This window comes from Harpia harpyja, chromosome 5, assembly GCF_026419915.1.
Source record: "Harpia harpyja isolate bHarHar1 chromosome 5, bHarHar1 primary haplotype, whole genome shotgun sequence".
NCBI lineage: Eukaryota > Metazoa > Chordata > Aves > Accipitriformes > Accipitridae > Harpia > Harpia harpyja.
In genome coordinates, this window is record NC_068944.1 from 19,047,351 (window position 1) to 19,064,183 (window position 16,833).

The window sequence follows — 16,833 nt, forward strand, 5'->3', positions numbered from 1 at the left end:
ATGGACCTTTCTATAGCTAATAAAAAATAGATTTTTTAAGCAGATAGTCTTTCAAGGTGCCAGGCTCCTTAATCTACAGTCACAGCTGGAAAAGACCTGTCTGATTATTAACCCATTTGATTAAAAAAATGCTGCAAGTACAAAAAGGTGAGCATCCAGTATGAAAAAAATACGTTCTTGGTGCCTCCCATGTAGCTGTAGCGTTTACATTAAGCTACGGGTCCTCCCTGCATTTCTCTAACCAGAGTCAGGTCAGCGCTTAACAGTGGGAGCCAGCAATGCTTTGGCTTTTGCAGGACAGGCTCTAGGCCAAACATTGCAGTGTGGAATTGCCAAACTGGATTTCAGGGGCTGCTAAATCTAGAATTAAAGGACATGGGCGTGAACTGATGCAACTTCTGCAGGAGGTTGGCTTCCAAAGTTTGGTGGAAATAAGCACCAGTTAAGTTGACCTGTATATATAGAGAGGCTGCGTTCTCGTGGCCCGCCTTCCAGGACAAGTAGACACCAAGGCCCAGCTTTGGCTTAGACATTTAAGATGGGCACATTTCTATTGAAGGAGCTGGTTGTTACATTACCTGTGAATTAAAAAGCAAAACGAAGATAAAATGAGGAGTGTATTTGAGCTGTATTTCTGTTAAAGCTGTTTCCCCTCCCCAACCCCTTCCTTCAATAAAGGAAAAGAAGAAAATCCCAAACAGGAGCTGTACTCTTTGGACCTTAACAGGCCCAAAGCACAAACCCTTCCCCTTCGAACGTCTCCTGCTTCTGTGCTGTCACTGCGCACGTGCCGTCTGTGCAGCTTGAGGTACACCCGGAGCATCAGCTCTAACAGAGGAAGGCAATAGAATTGTCTTCTGCTTGTTTTCATGTTATGTGGTACTGAAATGCAATTTCTTGTTTATGCGTTACTAATAAAAAGTTCTTTAAAATGACACTGCATTGCTCGCTCTTTCTTGAGCTAACTGTAAAGACAGCGAGCATCATTTCTTACACAGCACAGCTGGTCAGGACATGTTCCACATTTGTTTGGTCAGGTAGAGCCCTGAACCTTAGCTGCTGCAGATTTTAACTAGGTTACAAACAAAATTATGGAAGAGTAAGAAGAGTAAGCATTGTAGCAGCAGGGCCCCACATTAGGAGCCCTTACTGATGATTTTACTTGCAGGTGCCTTCTGATAAAAGAGAATCATACCTCAATCACCTCAGCTGTGGAAAAATGAAGAGGACAGGACTTGTGCTTCACGAACATGCCTTTTCATTGAACAAATTCATAGCGAAAGCATGACCTGCTTCCTGGAGCTGCGATCAAAAGGCTGGCCCATAACCTCCATGATTCTGACCAGTTGGTGGGGTAAGATGACAGTTTATTAGATAAATAAGGTCTTATTTACAAGTCAAGGCTAATCATTTTAGATTACATTTTCCTGTTTTACTGCAAAATGAAGTAGCTGCCAGACCCAAATGGAGTTACCAGTCCAGGCACAGAGGACCACTGCAGAGCTTTTGACCAGTATGATGTGTAGCTTACAGCGAGCGCCAGGGAGCCTGGTACTGGGTCATGCTGTTTACCCAGCACAGTCTAACGCAAATAATTTTTCTGCAGCCTTCTCTGAAAACCAACAGCCCGTTTTATATTACAGCAATTACACCCAGAAGTGTTTTTTTAAACTGAGGATGTCATTTATTTAAGATAGCACCATAGTGTACATAGACACTTTACAGAGTCCTGCCCTTCACAGCTTACAATCTAGGAAGATGCAAGAATAGGAAAGGCGTTACCCACTGCTCCACCTGAAGATTTAAATGAAAAGTGTCACATCAAGGAATGTCACTGGTGATCTTAGTGCTACTCTATTACATCGTCAGATACATCAATGCCTGATATGTGCCGTACATCAGTATCCGACACATGCTAAGTGCTGCAGTTCAGTGCCTTTACTTGTGTTAAGCAAGTCTTTCAAGAATACTGCAACTGACACTAGCATTGCCCATTTTCCCAGCAAATATGACCCTTCCCACATCATGCCTGCTGACCTGAAGGGGGAAAAGAAGTCAGAAGTATGGGGGGGCATGGAGGACTCACACTGGCACAAGAGCAACTCAGGAAAAAAAGGGACAGTCTACACAAAACCAATTACACACAAGACCGTTTGATTACACTGTTTTATGTTAATGCCTTTTGTTGCGAACATGAGCCTGTCTGTACTAGCATGAAAAACAGACAAACTCCAGTTTCTGGGTGACATCATCTCAAGTTTGGTATCTTCAACATCTTAAATCCTTCAGGGCCAAGAGCTAACATGCCCAGTTTGCCACACTTTAGGAACCACCGCTGCCATCTTCCTTCACTGTTTCCCCACAGTCAGGACCCAGCTATCCCCAGCATCATAATTCCACAGCAGGTGAGTGCAATGCAGCTCTAGTCACGGGGCAGGGTGAGCAGCCACACTTCTAACCAGTCTGGGGACCTGATTGATACACTGGTGCTAAATTCTTAAAACCAAACCACCGCCCTACACACACACACACCCCCGCCTCCTTTCCCTTGAGTTGCAACCTAACAGCTGAGAAACACTGAACTGCAAGCCTCAGTGGCTTGAACAGCAGCAGCGGACAACCTCCTTCCCCCAACACACAAAATTCTAATTCTGTTTTCAACTCTCAAAGCGCAGAATTCTTATTCAAAATGGCACTTGCTACCCATTAATCAGCATGGTTACAAGTGCTGAGCTTTCTTCTGCTTGGTCCCCAGTGCTTCAAGATCCTTCCAAGTTAATGAGAGTTGACTTAATGCCATTTCTGCTTTATAAATTTTCTCCTTCTATGTACCCAGCTGTTTCTGCACCAATCCAAAAAGCTACACCCCCTCCCCAGCTCCCACAAGCAGCCTAGCACTTTTCCTCACATGCAGCTTTCCATCTTTGACAGACACCTCAGTCAATGCACATGACATAAAACTCACTTCAGAAATATTTTTTAGCCATTTCCAGTAAATAAAGATGGGGGGAAGGTCCCCACGGAAGGACCAAGATAAGCAATTCCAAAGGTAGGGGCTTTTTTTGCCCCAAGGGTCAACTCAGACTACAACGGTGACAGAACTGGAGTGGGAAAGGGAGTGCTTCAAAAAGCAGTATTATGCAGAGCAGGGCTGAACATACAGCTACTGATCCCATGGAGAAGAGTCACATGGTCAAGGGAGAAGGGTGGGAGCCCCATATGCAAACTAGATGAGCAGAAAGCAGAAGAGTGAAAGTGTCCAGGAAAGCTTACAGGAAATTAAGAATCACTCCATCTGCTAAACACTGGAGCCTACTTGGTCCCAGCGCGACCACTGGCTGGTCCTTTGTCCACATGGGCAAAATGAGCAACCACAGGAAGATCAATAAGCCCAGAGGTACAGGAGTGTCACCTACCCAAAGACAAGGTGAGAAGCAGCAGCTCTGTCCAGTACCAGATGAAATTGCCTAATTTTCCTACTCAAAGCTTCCCCGCTCCCATTTAGCCTAGAGAAAAGCAGAGGAGGACTGAGCCCAAGCAGGCAAGGTGCTGATCCATGGCAAGTGGAGCAGCAGACAGATTGGAAAACCAAGCACCTAGCCATATAGTTCCCAAGTAGCATGAAACGTGGAGCAGAAGCAGCCCAAAACCAAAAAGTGGGGAATGAAACAGAAAGGAGATGCTGCAACACAAGCAGGTAAGGATTTGTTTCTGGAAAAAGGAAACAAAGTGCAAAGAAAGTAATCCGGAAAACTGATGCATAACTGGTACTGACCCTAAGGTGTGGCAGAGGAGCTCAACCCTAGAGAGAATATAGGAGCCTGTGGTGACTTTTCTGGGACATCAGCTAGTGCTGGAAGGTGCTATGCACAACTCAGTGGGCTTTAAGACAACACTAAGCAATTATTTCAAATCTGATGCGAGAAGCAGCTTTAGACAATTCTTCTTCCAAACTGAAGCAATAAATGAACCTCTCCCAAGGCTGCTCTACCCCCCCCAACAGTTATGTTTTCATCATCTCCAGCAGGCATGTATGGAAATGCTGTAGTACAGGTTTCCACATGCACACACACTTACTCATCTTCTCCTTTCGTTTGCAGAGCTCTGCCATAGCTGCACTCCCCTTCCTAGCAGGATACCACCAGGAGCTAGAACATCTTCTGCTTGCTTTAACCAGGAAGTGGCATCGCTCCGAGAAGCACAACAACTGACCTGCAGCAAAGCTATCCAGCATATCTTCCGGAAAAGAGCTGCTATCAGCCTTTAAGGTCTTAAGTTTCTGTTCCAAAATAACAAAGGTTTTAGGTCCATATAAAAAGAGCAATGTAAATATTAGCTACTCATTTCATTGCTTTTGACTAATATATATATTTTTTTAATTAAGTTTATTCATTAGGATCATGTAGTTTAGTGAGACTATAGTTACACCCAAATTAACGTTCACTTTCAAACTAACCAGAATACGAACGCTGAAATTTCCCTTAAGCTACAGACACTTTAAAGTTACCAGATCAAAACACTGACCAACATTTTACTCTTCTAGTTTTTTCAAAAAGAAGTTACTCATGCTCTTTAACAGCTTCCTAAACACATGCTTGCCACTTGAACAAGTAAACATCCTTGCAACATTTATTTCACTTTGTGTGCACACCAAAAAATAAGTTAAAATGCCCTAACAGAGGACTGTCTAAGAAACGTATACTATACCTGGACCAAATATGAAAACTTTGCAAACATCAGACAAGGCTAGGACTGTTACCAATATATATTTTTGCACATTTTAGAGGAAGCAATTTCTGCAGTTACTGGAGTATTTTTCCAGATAATGAGAACCATTTAAAATGATCCTAAAATGATTTTGTACCAGTGTGGAAAAGTGCTGAAAAAATTTCAGTTACACTGGTAGTCAGTAGTTAGTAGAAAGCACTCAAAAAGGAGAGTCCATTTGTTTTTCTTGTACTCTTGTTTTCTCCATTCAGGGCATGAAAAGTACATGTTCATGAAACCTTACCATTTGGATTTCAAATTCCCTGCTTATTTCTTGTTTCAACTCTTCTGGATATTGCATCAGCCTCTCCCTCAGTTAAGACATGATGTGAAGAGCAAGGACCAGTTGAACAGCATAGCCTCTTCATTCAAGTAGCCCACAAGTACCCTTCTTAGAGATAAATAAGTATTTTCCAGCACCTTCCAGGAATTACTACTCCTCTCCTCATAGGGAGGGGAGGAACTAGGGCAAGTTAATAAATACGAAAATAAACTATACCCTTCTCCCCACCAAAAAAACTGTTTTAGGCTATTAACATCAATAGAAACTTCATCTTTGTTTGGATACAAACTCTAAGAGGTGAAGTATCTGCGTGTCACGTTCACGCAGCACATTTAAACAACATAAGAAAAGTTAGTACCACACAAGTTTTAGCTTTTTGGGATGATTCTCTAGATAAGATACCTAATTCTACAGTATCACGTTCTGACTCATGTAGTTCCCTTTAAATGGGCGTAAGACACTATCAGATTACAAAACAGACAAAATTCAGTGCTCTAGTACCTATCAGCCCTTCACAGAACAAGTGTTCACATGGAAAACCCTTAATACCATACATGCATTCTTTTCAAGTTTGAGTACGAAAAACCGAGATAGTGTAAATATACTCTCTATCTTCATTATAAAAGGCACATTTAGGCAGTTTTAAATGCGCTAAATGTTTTGTTTCCAGTGTTAAAAATAAATTGTTTAAATGAAAAGAGTATCTGCAGGGGGTCAATGTAATCTTCAGTAGGCAACAGGAGCTGCTGTGGAGGTGACGGATGAGGTTACTTTTCTGCTGATCCAATATTCTTATAAATATATAAAACCTCTGCAGATCAGCCTTGGAAGGGAGGTCTACAAAGCAGCCTGCAGAATAAAACTTTTCTGTCAGTTACTTGGTATTTTTGGTTTTATTTTTCTGTTGACGCTGCTGCCATTGCTGGTTTCATTCCCTCGCGTGTTGACTTCAGCTCCTCCAATTCTGTGTTTAGTTTGCTGATCACCCACTCCAGGGCATCCCGACCCTGCCAGGAAAATACTGGAATTTAGGATCTGAACAGATACACCACCACTGCTCATGTTTCTGTAGTTTTTCCTCTGTCAGACATGAGACTTGTTTTAAAATTAATTTCATGCCCTGCATAGTTTAATACCCAATTATATGGATAATTTCTTAGCATCTTCTTATGGAAACTTCACTGCAAAGGCATCTGCTTAACCCATAAGCAAGAAGTAAATGCAATATCGGTGTGAGCTCCCAGTAGCACACCTAGGCAAAAAGCCTAATTCAGCAGTTAAGTTCCCTTATGTAAGAGTATTGCTGTTTCTACTGTTTGCTGCTCCCACCACCCAAAGAATATCAGCAAAATTATAGCAAAGTCTACGTACTGTTCTCAGATTCATTAACCGAGTTATATGGAAAGTTTTTGAGGACAAAGAAAGATAGCCTTCCAAGTGCTCTTTGAAGCAGCAACTAATTGATTTGGTATCTAGCAAGAGTTCAGAGATGGACTCGCGCTGAATTCTATCTTCATGCACAGCAACTTTTCAGCATATAAAACAGACTAATTGAGAGACTAGAGTTGCACATTTTATATCAAGATATGGTCTTTCTCTGCTCGGTTCTCAGAATGGGAGTGCCTCAAAGCTAGGCAATGACAGCCAATGCTTTAATAAGAGCTGGGCAATCCAGCAAAATAATCACATCAAAAACCTTTTACCTTAAGAAGACACTGCAGCAACTGCACCCCAATGACCACAAGATGAGCAGGCAGCCAGCTGCACAATGAAGCCAAGAAGATAAAAGAGAAGCACTTTAACTAAACGAAAGTGCAAGATTTTAGAGCTCCATAAGCTCAGAATGACAGCTTTTGCGAAAACAAGCAGACAGGATCAGACCAGGAAAACACCTGGCCTTTTTTCACTTAAAGAGAAGCCAAGAGACATTCACCTCTCTTACCCTACTAAGAATAAGAAGTACAAACAGTGGAAAGCAGTAACTGGGAGCCACATGGCTCTGGCCAAGTCTAGAGGAGTTCTGGAGATAAAGGGTCTGAGCCCAAAAAGTCGTAAGTCTTCAGGAGAGCCAGTGTCAGTGTTCAAGCCCTCCACAGAGATCGAGCGAAAGGGAGGGAAAAGCCCTCCACACACACAGAGTTGTTCTGAACTCTGATGTACTATTGTTGTTGCACGCATTATAGGTGATAAATTGAACAAAAACCTCTTAAAGTGTCCAGAGCCTGCTGTTGTCCTTTATAAACCACTAAGCATGAACAAGAATCTGAATAAACAGCTTTGAAAACCTCAAAAAAAAAAAAAAGCCAAAACAAAACCCACACATACTCTTGAAGAATTTTTTTGGAGGCTAGAAGCATTACTCTGGAATAATATTAAACACCCAGTTCCAGGCTGCAAAGCATAACCTATTAAAAGAAATAAAGTTTTACTATGAATAAGAGCATATTTCTCTCAAGACCCCACTAAGTTCAGTGAAGGGCTGACTGTTTCTCTTCAGGTTTTTCATATTACAGGGACTCACAGAATAAACACTAATTGCTATGTCTGCACTGGCAGGCAGTCCTTAACCCAAGAAAAATTATCCATGTATCACACCAAAGTGTTCAACTCTTGGTCAGAGCTCAGAAAGGGGGATTCAGCCCTATCCAGAATTACCTCAAGAATTAGTATCTTTAAGTTAAGTTAGATCAAGATATGCCTTTAAAAAATACCGACAATCATCAAGAAAACATGATTTAAATCGTCCAGTTTAAGTATGGGTTGCAGAAGAAAGTCTATAGACGACTATGATTCAACTTCTGAGTTCCTTCCAAATCGACCATGCTTCAGCAGGTGGTAACTTCCACCGTCTCTACATCCTGTGCAAGATCTGGGAACACCAGCAAAGCATGGATAAAAGCACCCAGACAGGAGTAGGCTACTGCATGGCAACAAGTTGTAACTAGCCGTGAATTAGCAGAGTGGAGTGCTCTGTAAGGAACAAAGCGGGGGGAGAGAGGGGGCATCATCTTTCAGTAAGCATGCATTTGGATATTTAAAAGTCAGGTTAGAATGTCCTCTCTTAGGTGACACAGGCACAGAGAACTAAGACAGACAGCAACAGCTTAGATGTTGTATTTGTCTAATCGCACAAAGATTTGTCAGAAGGTCGAACACCTTCGATGTAGAAAATGCTCAGTAGAAAAATACTGAGATTCTTTACACGCCCTGACTATGAAACAACCAGGTCATAGTGTTTTAGTTGATATATCTGTTCACAAGGTAAAATAAAATTTAAAAACATCCACGACATTCAACTGGAGCAGCAAGATATTTCCTTCAGCTTTTGAGACTACATAGGTCCGCAAGTTTCCTTAGACCTGCGTACGCTATATGCTGTATTTTGCAGCTAAGAATAAACTCGTGATATTGGCAAGGAAGATTTCAGGAATATTCTGCACAGGAAATTAAGTTACAAATCTTAACAGGATGCAAAGCCTCCAAGTACTGTAGAACTACCCAGTTACCAAAAAAAAAAAAAATCTGACAGAGGATTGATCGATAAAGTTTCATACTGTACAACAAATTCTGTAGTAAGTCATTAAGCAAGCACATTCATAACCAAGCATGCATATTATATTAGTCTTTATTGCATATGTTAGCAGTATGATGTGTTTGGCAGACCAAACGCTGCATATGAAGATTTGTTGGTAGACCTTAAGTGACTGATAAATGCTGAGCCTTTGTAGTTGACGTTTTCCAGAAAAACAGCCATAAAAGCTTAGTGGAATGAGAATGTAAAAGCAAATACTCATGGCATACACTGGTTTCAAAGTAAGCAGTGTAAAAAAACCCTACATTCTTAAGTAGGGGAAGCAGCATAATGGATTTTTTCCTTTTTTTAAGGAATCTTATTAGTTGAAGCATAAGCCAATACAGGAATGACAGAGACAAGCTACACTGACTAGTGAAGGAAAACAGTCTGCACAGAGGTATCCCAGAGGCAAGTACACACAGTTCTCAACCTTGAAGTCAGATTTTTTCACAGTCACATCGCTTAAGAAGGAACACGTCACTACCGAAATGAATGTAACTACAAGACCAATGAAAAACACAAACAGTCTGGCATTCTGACAGTTTCAAGCTTTGTACAGATTTCCACAGAAGTTCACAGAAGGGCAACAATATTCCTCAGGCATAAGAAAAGCAAATACAATGTCACTATGCAAAAGATTACCCCTGTTAGGCAATCTGTTTCAAGATATCAATTTTATATCCTATCCATTTCATTTTTATAATGCCAATTCCAATCACTAACCAATTTATTAATTTCTTCAGGTACCAGTTTTACATACTGAAATCACAGAAACTAAGACCAGATCAAACACTTGGTGGAGGGACTCATCCCCATGCCTAGTTACCTGCGGTCATCGTTCCACTTTCAAACCATAATACTGTGTGGCACAAGACATGGCTGCAGCAAGTTGGCTGTCCAGTGGCATAAGCATGGGTTAACTGATCCAGTCTAGATCTGACCTACTCTCACTCTCTACAACTGCAGTGTAATGAACATGTTTGCCATTCCTGTATGCAATGTATATAAAACATACATGCAGGTTAATTTATGAAATTCACATGACAACAATCCATGCACATATTTGCTAGAAAGCTGAAATGCTGTACCAAGAAGAAGAATGCTGGCATTACCACTAGTTAGTACAAACTGTAGATGTGGAGAACTGCTAGCTTAGAGCGCTTTCAGAATTTTGAATTATCCACTCAATAGCATCCCACCCCTGGAGTAACACAGAAAAGATTTACAACATATGGCAAATGATTTTTCCATCATCATTAAAAATAATAAGGCATCATCCGCCACTTCTGCCTCAGAGCAAAATCTCAATACTTCCCATTTCTTCAGAACAACAAAACATTTTTCAGCAACTTTTAGGAAGTTTAAGAGGGGTGCTAAGAACACAGAGGCACAGCACAGCATGCAAGAAGAGCTAGGAACAGCACAGTAGGTTACTGGGTAGCAAAGGGCTGGTAACAGCAAGTACAAATTCCTGCCAAGTTCAACATCTCTAACGAGACTCTTCAGTGAAACACACAGGACAGAAGGTGGTTTTGATTTGCAAGAAGCTGGTGAGCCACTGTGTTCCTTGAAAATGGCAGAACAGAAGAACAATCTTTAAAAGAAATCAAGCTCTCTCACAGGCAACACCTGAATAGGTACCAAGAAATATTTACACTGAGTTCAACAGAGACATGCAAACGTGACAGATGCCATGAGAGGAATTCAGCCAGCACTTTTAAGTGTGCCTAGTTGATCTGGCCATTCCAACTAGCTAGTGCTTTGCTACCTCCGAGTCAGCCTGTAGTTTGGTTGTGAGCCAGGGTTTGGACTTCTCTTTCAAGAATATATGCCCCACACAGACTTTTACATGGAAACTGGATCAGAATAGAATTCTAATTTATCTGGAATACATTCAATTTATGACTTTCAAACACAGAGAGCACTCAGCTACTTACTCTTCAGTGTCTAGAAATTACACATCATTCCTCCCCCCTCCCCTGATTTTAACCTGTTTTCCTCTCATTTTTGGAAAAGCACACAAGAAGGGAGGAAAAGGAGGCCTTCTCCCTCTCTGATCTCGTTACTCAATACCTCCTATCAAGTTGGCTTACACTGCCTTGGTCAAGCAACATCTCTCACAAGGACAAAGGGCTGGCCAAAGCACAGGCTGTCCGGCACAGTAGGAGTTACTGGGCCAGATTCCCACTGTGCTGAACCTCTCCAGCAATGCAGAGCACAAACTCAAATTTCAGGTGCACTCATCTCATCCTGCTGTTAGGCAGTGATGCCTGTGCTTCTCTAGAACCCCACCCATTTCTTTCTCACTTTCCCTGAAGAAGGATAGGACAAAGTGCCCAAGAATAAGCACTCCCGTAGCTCTGCCTGTGCTGAAGTACAGCTCCATGGCTGCAAGCCAAGTGGAAAAAGCAAGCACAAGATAGAGGAGTTGGTGTAGCTTTACCTACAAAAGCCAGCATAGTTTCACCTCTTCAAAGAATATGCCTCTGCTTACACTACCTTACTTTCAGCCAAAGGCAAGGAGACAGCTCGCTAATGGACAGGAACTGGAACAACTGACAAAGCAGCAGAGAAAATATGCTAGGATTACCTGCTAAATTCAGATTATAAAGGCTAAAAAGGAAGTCATATTCACTACTAGCACTAACTCCTGGAAATAGGAGGTTAATGTTTAAAAAGGTGCTTTGGGAAAAAAAAAAACACAAAACAAAACCAACTAATAATATATGTGTATGTTATGTGTAACTGTAGCATACACAGAGGTTGGTTTGTTCTGATGTGCAATTCTAGTTGAAAAAAACAAAGATTTAGTAGTGAAACATTTTCATACTTTGGAAAATCATATTCTAAGTGCTGAGGTCCTACAAAAAAAATCAGTTGAAACTGTGCACAAAGTTTAGAGAAATTAAATATAGTATTCAGCGCACATGGCTGACAATTACTATTTCAACAAAAAGAAAAGTAGGGGTGGGAGGAGAGAGGGAGAAAACAGAATAAAAATGTACCTTTCTGGCATTAGAAGATATTGTGTTTGCCATTAAGCTTTCCAGATAACTGCTCAAGCTAATGCCTTTAACAGTAATAATTGCTTCTTGGGTTAGCACAGTTCTGTAAGAGAATCAAGAAAAGTTAATACCTAAACTGAATTGGACTAACATAATGTCTCCTATGCACAAAGAAGCACACAAATATCCTTACGTACTTTTCAGGGTTTTCAGGATGAGGTGTGTAAACCAGTCTCTCATCAACGGACACCAAGTTTGTGAGAGTAATCTTAAAAAGAAAAAAACAGCTGAAATCCTCACTTCTCACCTTTCGTTTTTCTGTTATCAACAGCACTACTCAATAGTAGAGCACTCAATTTAATGTCAGAGACAAAGCAGTGTACACAGAATATAAAACCCAGAACACAGTCAATAAAAAGACCTATAAAGGGTGATGCATCTTCTCCTATCCTAGATCTAATTATATCAATCTAAGTTCCTATTCACAGTACAAAGCACAAACAGCTTTCCATTCGTTTCTCTGAATGTTGAGTCTTATCTGATTTATGGCATGCAATTCAGAGAGGCTCTTCAAGACCAAGACAACCATAACGCTATTTGGAGCATTCAGAAAATTAATACTCAGGGAAGACAATGCCTCTTGTACAGAGACAAGTCTCTCCTACAGACAATTCCACTTTAAATCTGATAGTTACAAGTTCCCAGGATACCAAAATATAGCATAATACTTCATTTACATTTTGTGAAAAAAGGCATTTCAAATTAAAACTTTTGTTGTAAATGGCAGTGTAATGTAGAACAAGTTATTCATCTAAAAGTGAAACTATTTTACATGCATAGTGAGAAATAATCTTACATTAAAAACAAAATCACAAATGTTTGATCCCAAAGTATTTAAAGTTCCCTATTTGTGGGAAGAAGAAGGAGGGGAAAAAAAAAAGAGCCAACTAAGATGCCAGCTAAGACATGGAAATTGCTACCTCCTGATGAAAGATGCAAACACATTTCTAATCTAAATGTTAAGAGCAAAACATCTAATCTCCAGAACTAATTACCAGAAACTTCTTAAGCTACCACTCACATTAGTTGAGCAAAGCTCCATCTTTTTTTCCACTGGATCTACCACAGAATGTTCCTCAATGTAAGTCAGAGTTCTACTTGTTCCTAAAATCTGAAAGTGAAGAAATAAAAAAATTAAAAAATAAGAAAGTTAAGGACTAAAATAAAAAAAAAAAAACAAAACAAAACCACCCCCCCACCCCAAAACGCATAAATGTCAAGTTCTTAGTGACCCCAAATAAATACAAAGTAATTCACGGATACCAGAACACTGTGATCAGTGGCAAGACTACATCCTGGTAGGTTGTATCAGCTATATAGTATGACACAGACCAGTCTGGAAGGCATGTATAGACATACACATACTATAGGCATATTAAAGCCTACAATGTATTCTCGCTACTAAGTATGCTAATTACAGCTTATGTGATATTTGTGGACGATATTTCCTATAAATTAAGCTTTTACTTTGAATTCAGCTCCAATTCAGATGAAGACATAAAAATGCATCACACCCTTAATAAACCATTAAGACTGTAACAGCGTACCGCTTTTACAATACTTGGCAATCCCCACTCTGTGCTGAGAAGACGGTGACTATGCAACCTCCCCTGGTTATCAAGGCTTCTGTCGAGGACATCTACTCCGACCACGCATGGATTCATTGGGTTGGGGTACTTTCTCATAGCAGCTTTGATCACTGTATCCCAGGGGTGTCTGTAAACAGAATAGGAGACAATATTTGTAACTATTTTGTATTGAATTGCAAGTATTCAGACAACACTAAATCAGGGATCTAGCTTGCGTAATATGGCGCGTGCTGTACAGCTTCATAGCTCCCAAAAGTCCCGTCAGAATTCAGTCATGCTTGGAAAGGCAATAAGAAAGCATTGATACACAAACAGGAAAAAAAAAAGAATTCCTTTCTTCAGAGTGAAGAAAGGAATTATTAACCCAAGACTAACAGAAACAAGGGCAAGGAGCAGCAGTCACAAATTGCTTTAAGTGACATTCCAGTTAGCTGTGCAAAACACCCACAATGACGGGGTAGCTGTCCACAGAGGCTGGTGAAGCTCGATCCATTTCAGAACTCAACTGGAAAAGCAACCTGACCTAACATTTAAGTTTACCCTACTTTGAGAAGGGGGCTGGATTAGATGACCTCCAGAAGTCCACTCCAACATAAATTCTTCTACAATTCTAAACACACCAAATAAATCAGAGAAAACATCATTAGATTCTGTTACTTCCTATAGCAAAACAGCAAAGTGAAATTTAATTTAAAAAAACAATAATCAGGAAGTGCAAAATAAAGAAACAGATTTTCAGAAACCAGATCAGCTCACTGCCTTAAGTCTGCACCTGTACTACTGCTTCCAGCAGCCTGGTAGTATGAATTACATTTATGGGTACTCTTCCCAATACAGAACTGTTTTTATGAAACAAGTTTTGATAATCTCAAACTCCTGGGATCAGAGCAGCCTTATTACTGGAGGACAGGCTGTCCACATGGCTCTTGTTGTGGGACTTCGTATATCTTCTTCTGAAATAGAGGAGGCTACAGAAATCATGGACTTGATCCAATACAGAAATTCTGTCCCTATGCAATGATTTCTGTATTTGAATAAGTGATAGATCTGGAATGAAATGTTTGTAACCTTTCCTTTAAAGGAACCTTTAAAAATTCAACTATTGATACCTAACTTAAGAAGGCTCAGGGGTACCAACTTGTACATAAGAGTTGTACTTAGGGCCCTAAATGGATTTGATTTCTAAGAACACTACTTTTAGTCTTAAAATAGACCAGTACAGAAGGGCATCAACAGTACACCACCACCAGAACAAGCAGAAGCTTGGAAAAATAAGTTCTTTTTCCAACAAGAAGAGTAAGAAAAGGTCTTTCAGCTTTATTGGTGCAAGCAGGAAAAATAGAGCCCTCAATTCCTACACCGGAAGGAGAACTGGAGGACCATTCCTTTTTATCTTCAGTAGCTATACATCATCATTAACAGAAGATACACAAACTGAAAAGGTCAAATTTCTGTTAAGTGTCCTTGAGGGACTTTAAGACTCAGAGATCTGATAAGGCACAACAATATTTTGTGAACCCCTGAACCGAACTATCTACACCCGCACACATTACACCATAAGATGGGGGTGTTCCGACCCAGATCTCGATGAGAAAATGCCAAATAAAAACCAATTTCGTGTTTCCCAGGTGACAGATATTCATCTCAAACTCAGAAGTTACGCCATACACAAGCAGCCCTTACTAGCCTCTGCCTGTCATTTCTTATTAGAAGCTACAGTTTACTTATACTAGACTAATGTTAAAGTTGAACACCTAATACCTCTGGCAGCGTAATGAATTCAGTTGTGTTGATGTAATTAAAGAAGTTTAAAACTGCACATCTGGGATATTTTGTAAATATTTTAAGAACTATCACCCCTGGTGCTCTTCAGGTTTAGAGATTTTTGAGAGACCTGTAGCAGATGGGTTATTGCTGGCATTTAAAGAGCCATGCTGGAACTGCTGTATCCTCCACGTCAGCTCCCCGGTATGGCTTGTTACATACCTGTTGATACTTTTGCCCATTGTTCCCTCGATACACAGAGGTGGAACTGGATGACCAGAACCGTGTTCCAAACAGGTTTAATGCAGAAAAGGACTGACGGCAAGAAAACTTACTCAGATCCCCCTTAATGGCTGTCTGCTGGGCATCTCTGTGAGAGTACCTGATGGATACACACTCACTCTGTCCGTACCTCTTGGAATATATCATCAAATACGTCGGCAGCTGGTTTTTTTGGATAGCGTTGAAGTTACTTGTCCTTAAACACCCACACCTTCATCAGGCAATGACGCTGTCGGGCCCGCTCCACCACCGCCCTCTCGGACGGTACCGCCCGCCGCAAGCGGGGGGACAAACTCCCGCACGGGGTCCCAGCGGGCACGAAAAAGCTCAGGGCGATGGAGGAGCGGCAGCGGGGAGTTCGGCCCCGGTCGTCCCCCCCCCCCCGCCCCCGTCCCCACCGGAGGGATTTAACGCCGCCAGAAGCCGGCGCCCCCCCTCCCATCCCCGCCCCCGCCCCGAGCCTCCGCGCCGGCATAACCGGTCGGGAGCCTCCCTCCTCCGGCCGCGCCTGCGGCACGTCCCATCTCCGCCCTGACCCCGGCAGGGCCCGGCTTCCCCCGCACGGCCCGGCAAGGCGCCGGAGCGGCGGCCCGCCCGCACGGCCGGTGGCAGGAGCGGCGGCGGCGGCTCCCGCCGTCGTTCAACGGCCGCCCCTCAGCCCTGCCCGCCCGGCCCCTCACCCGAAGACGTGCTCCGAGCTCCAGATCTTCATGGCCGCCCTCGGTCTCTCCTCAGGGCCGGCGGGAAGGCGGGTCGGCGGCAGCTGACAGCCACGCGCCGGCCGGCCGGTGAGCGCGAGCAGCCGCCAGGGCGAGGGGGGGGGGGGAGGGGAGGCGGAGCTCCGCGCGCCGGCACGGGGTCTGCCCAGCCGGCTCCCGCGCCACGTCACCGCCTCGCCCCGCCCCCCTCCGCCTCCGTCGAGCAGGGGCACCGCGCAGGCGCAGCGGCACCGGGAGAGGGCAGGGCCGTGAGCCGCCGCCGGGAGCCGAGGCGGTGGGCACCGCTCGGGCCCGGCGGTGCTGGCTGCGGGACCTCCCCTGGCTGCTGGGCGTCAGTTCGCTGCGGAAAGGCGCAGCCTGGAAACGCACCCTGTGTGTCAGCGGGAACTAACTGACCGCACAGCTGGCGACAGATTAACCCTTCACGGATTACTTACGTCGGAGGCCGGCGCTAAGCGCGCCAGCGGCTGCGGGTGTAACGCGCGGCCAGGTGTAGTCTGCACGTGTCGCTACGCCCAAGAGCGAAGTGACGATGCCAAAGGCCTTAACTGACTTAAGGGCCTTTGCGCGAGGTAGTTTGACAGTGAACGTCTCGACATAAAGCCCCCGGCAGGCCCCACCCCGGGGGAGGGCGGGGAGGGCGGTGGGCGTGGCCAGACAGAGGCAGACGGGCTGCGTGAGGCTCGGCCTTCGCCAAGGGGCGGGGTCTCCGGGAGGGGGCGGGGCTCGGAGGGGTCCTTCGGACGTAGAGGAAACGTGCGCGACAGCGTGATGAGGTCAGACGTTGCCG

General features: G+C 43.2%; 1 protein-coding gene across 5 annotated transcripts; it reads right to left on the reverse strand.

Moving 5' to 3' along the window:
• Positions 1-5,899: 5,899 nt before the first annotated feature.
• Positions 5,900-16,644, reverse strand: PRELID3A (PRELI domain containing 3A). Of its 5 annotated transcripts, none has more exons than XM_052786842.1 (6): positions 16,481-16,644; positions 13,237-13,405; positions 12,711-12,800; positions 11,827-11,897; positions 11,630-11,732; positions 5,900-6,057 (listed from the first exon to the last, which is right to left on the reverse strand). In XM_052786842.1, exons 2-6 carry the CDS (start codon positions 13,372-13,374, stop codon positions 5,944-5,946), a joined length of 516 nt encoding a protein of 171 aa, XP_052642802.1. In that variant the 5' UTR covers positions 13,375-13,405; positions 16,481-16,644; the 3' UTR covers positions 5,900-5,943. The 5 variants fall into 5 exon arrangements, with proteins under 5 accessions (XP_052642802.1, XP_052642798.1, XP_052642799.1 ...); XM_052786838.1 differs by lacking the exon at positions 16,481-16,644 and adding an exon at positions 16,005-16,133; XM_052786839.1 differs by lacking the exon at positions 16,481-16,644 and adding an exon at positions 15,455-15,680.
• Between the last annotated feature and the right edge of the window lie 189 nt (positions 16,645-16,833).

Coding starts and splice junctions, on each gene's coding strand:
- PRELID3A (XM_052786838.1), bottom strand. CDS start 16,036: ATGAAGATCTGGAGCTCGGAGCACGTCTTCGG. Junction 12,801..13,236: donor TGCCAAGTATTGTAAAAGCG/GTACGCTGTTAC, acceptor CTTCACTTTCAG/ATTTTAGGAACAAGTAGAAC. Junction 11,898..12,710: donor TGGAGCTTTGCTCAACTAAT/GTGAGTGGTAGC, acceptor TTTCTTTTTAAG/ATTACTCTCACAAACTTGGT.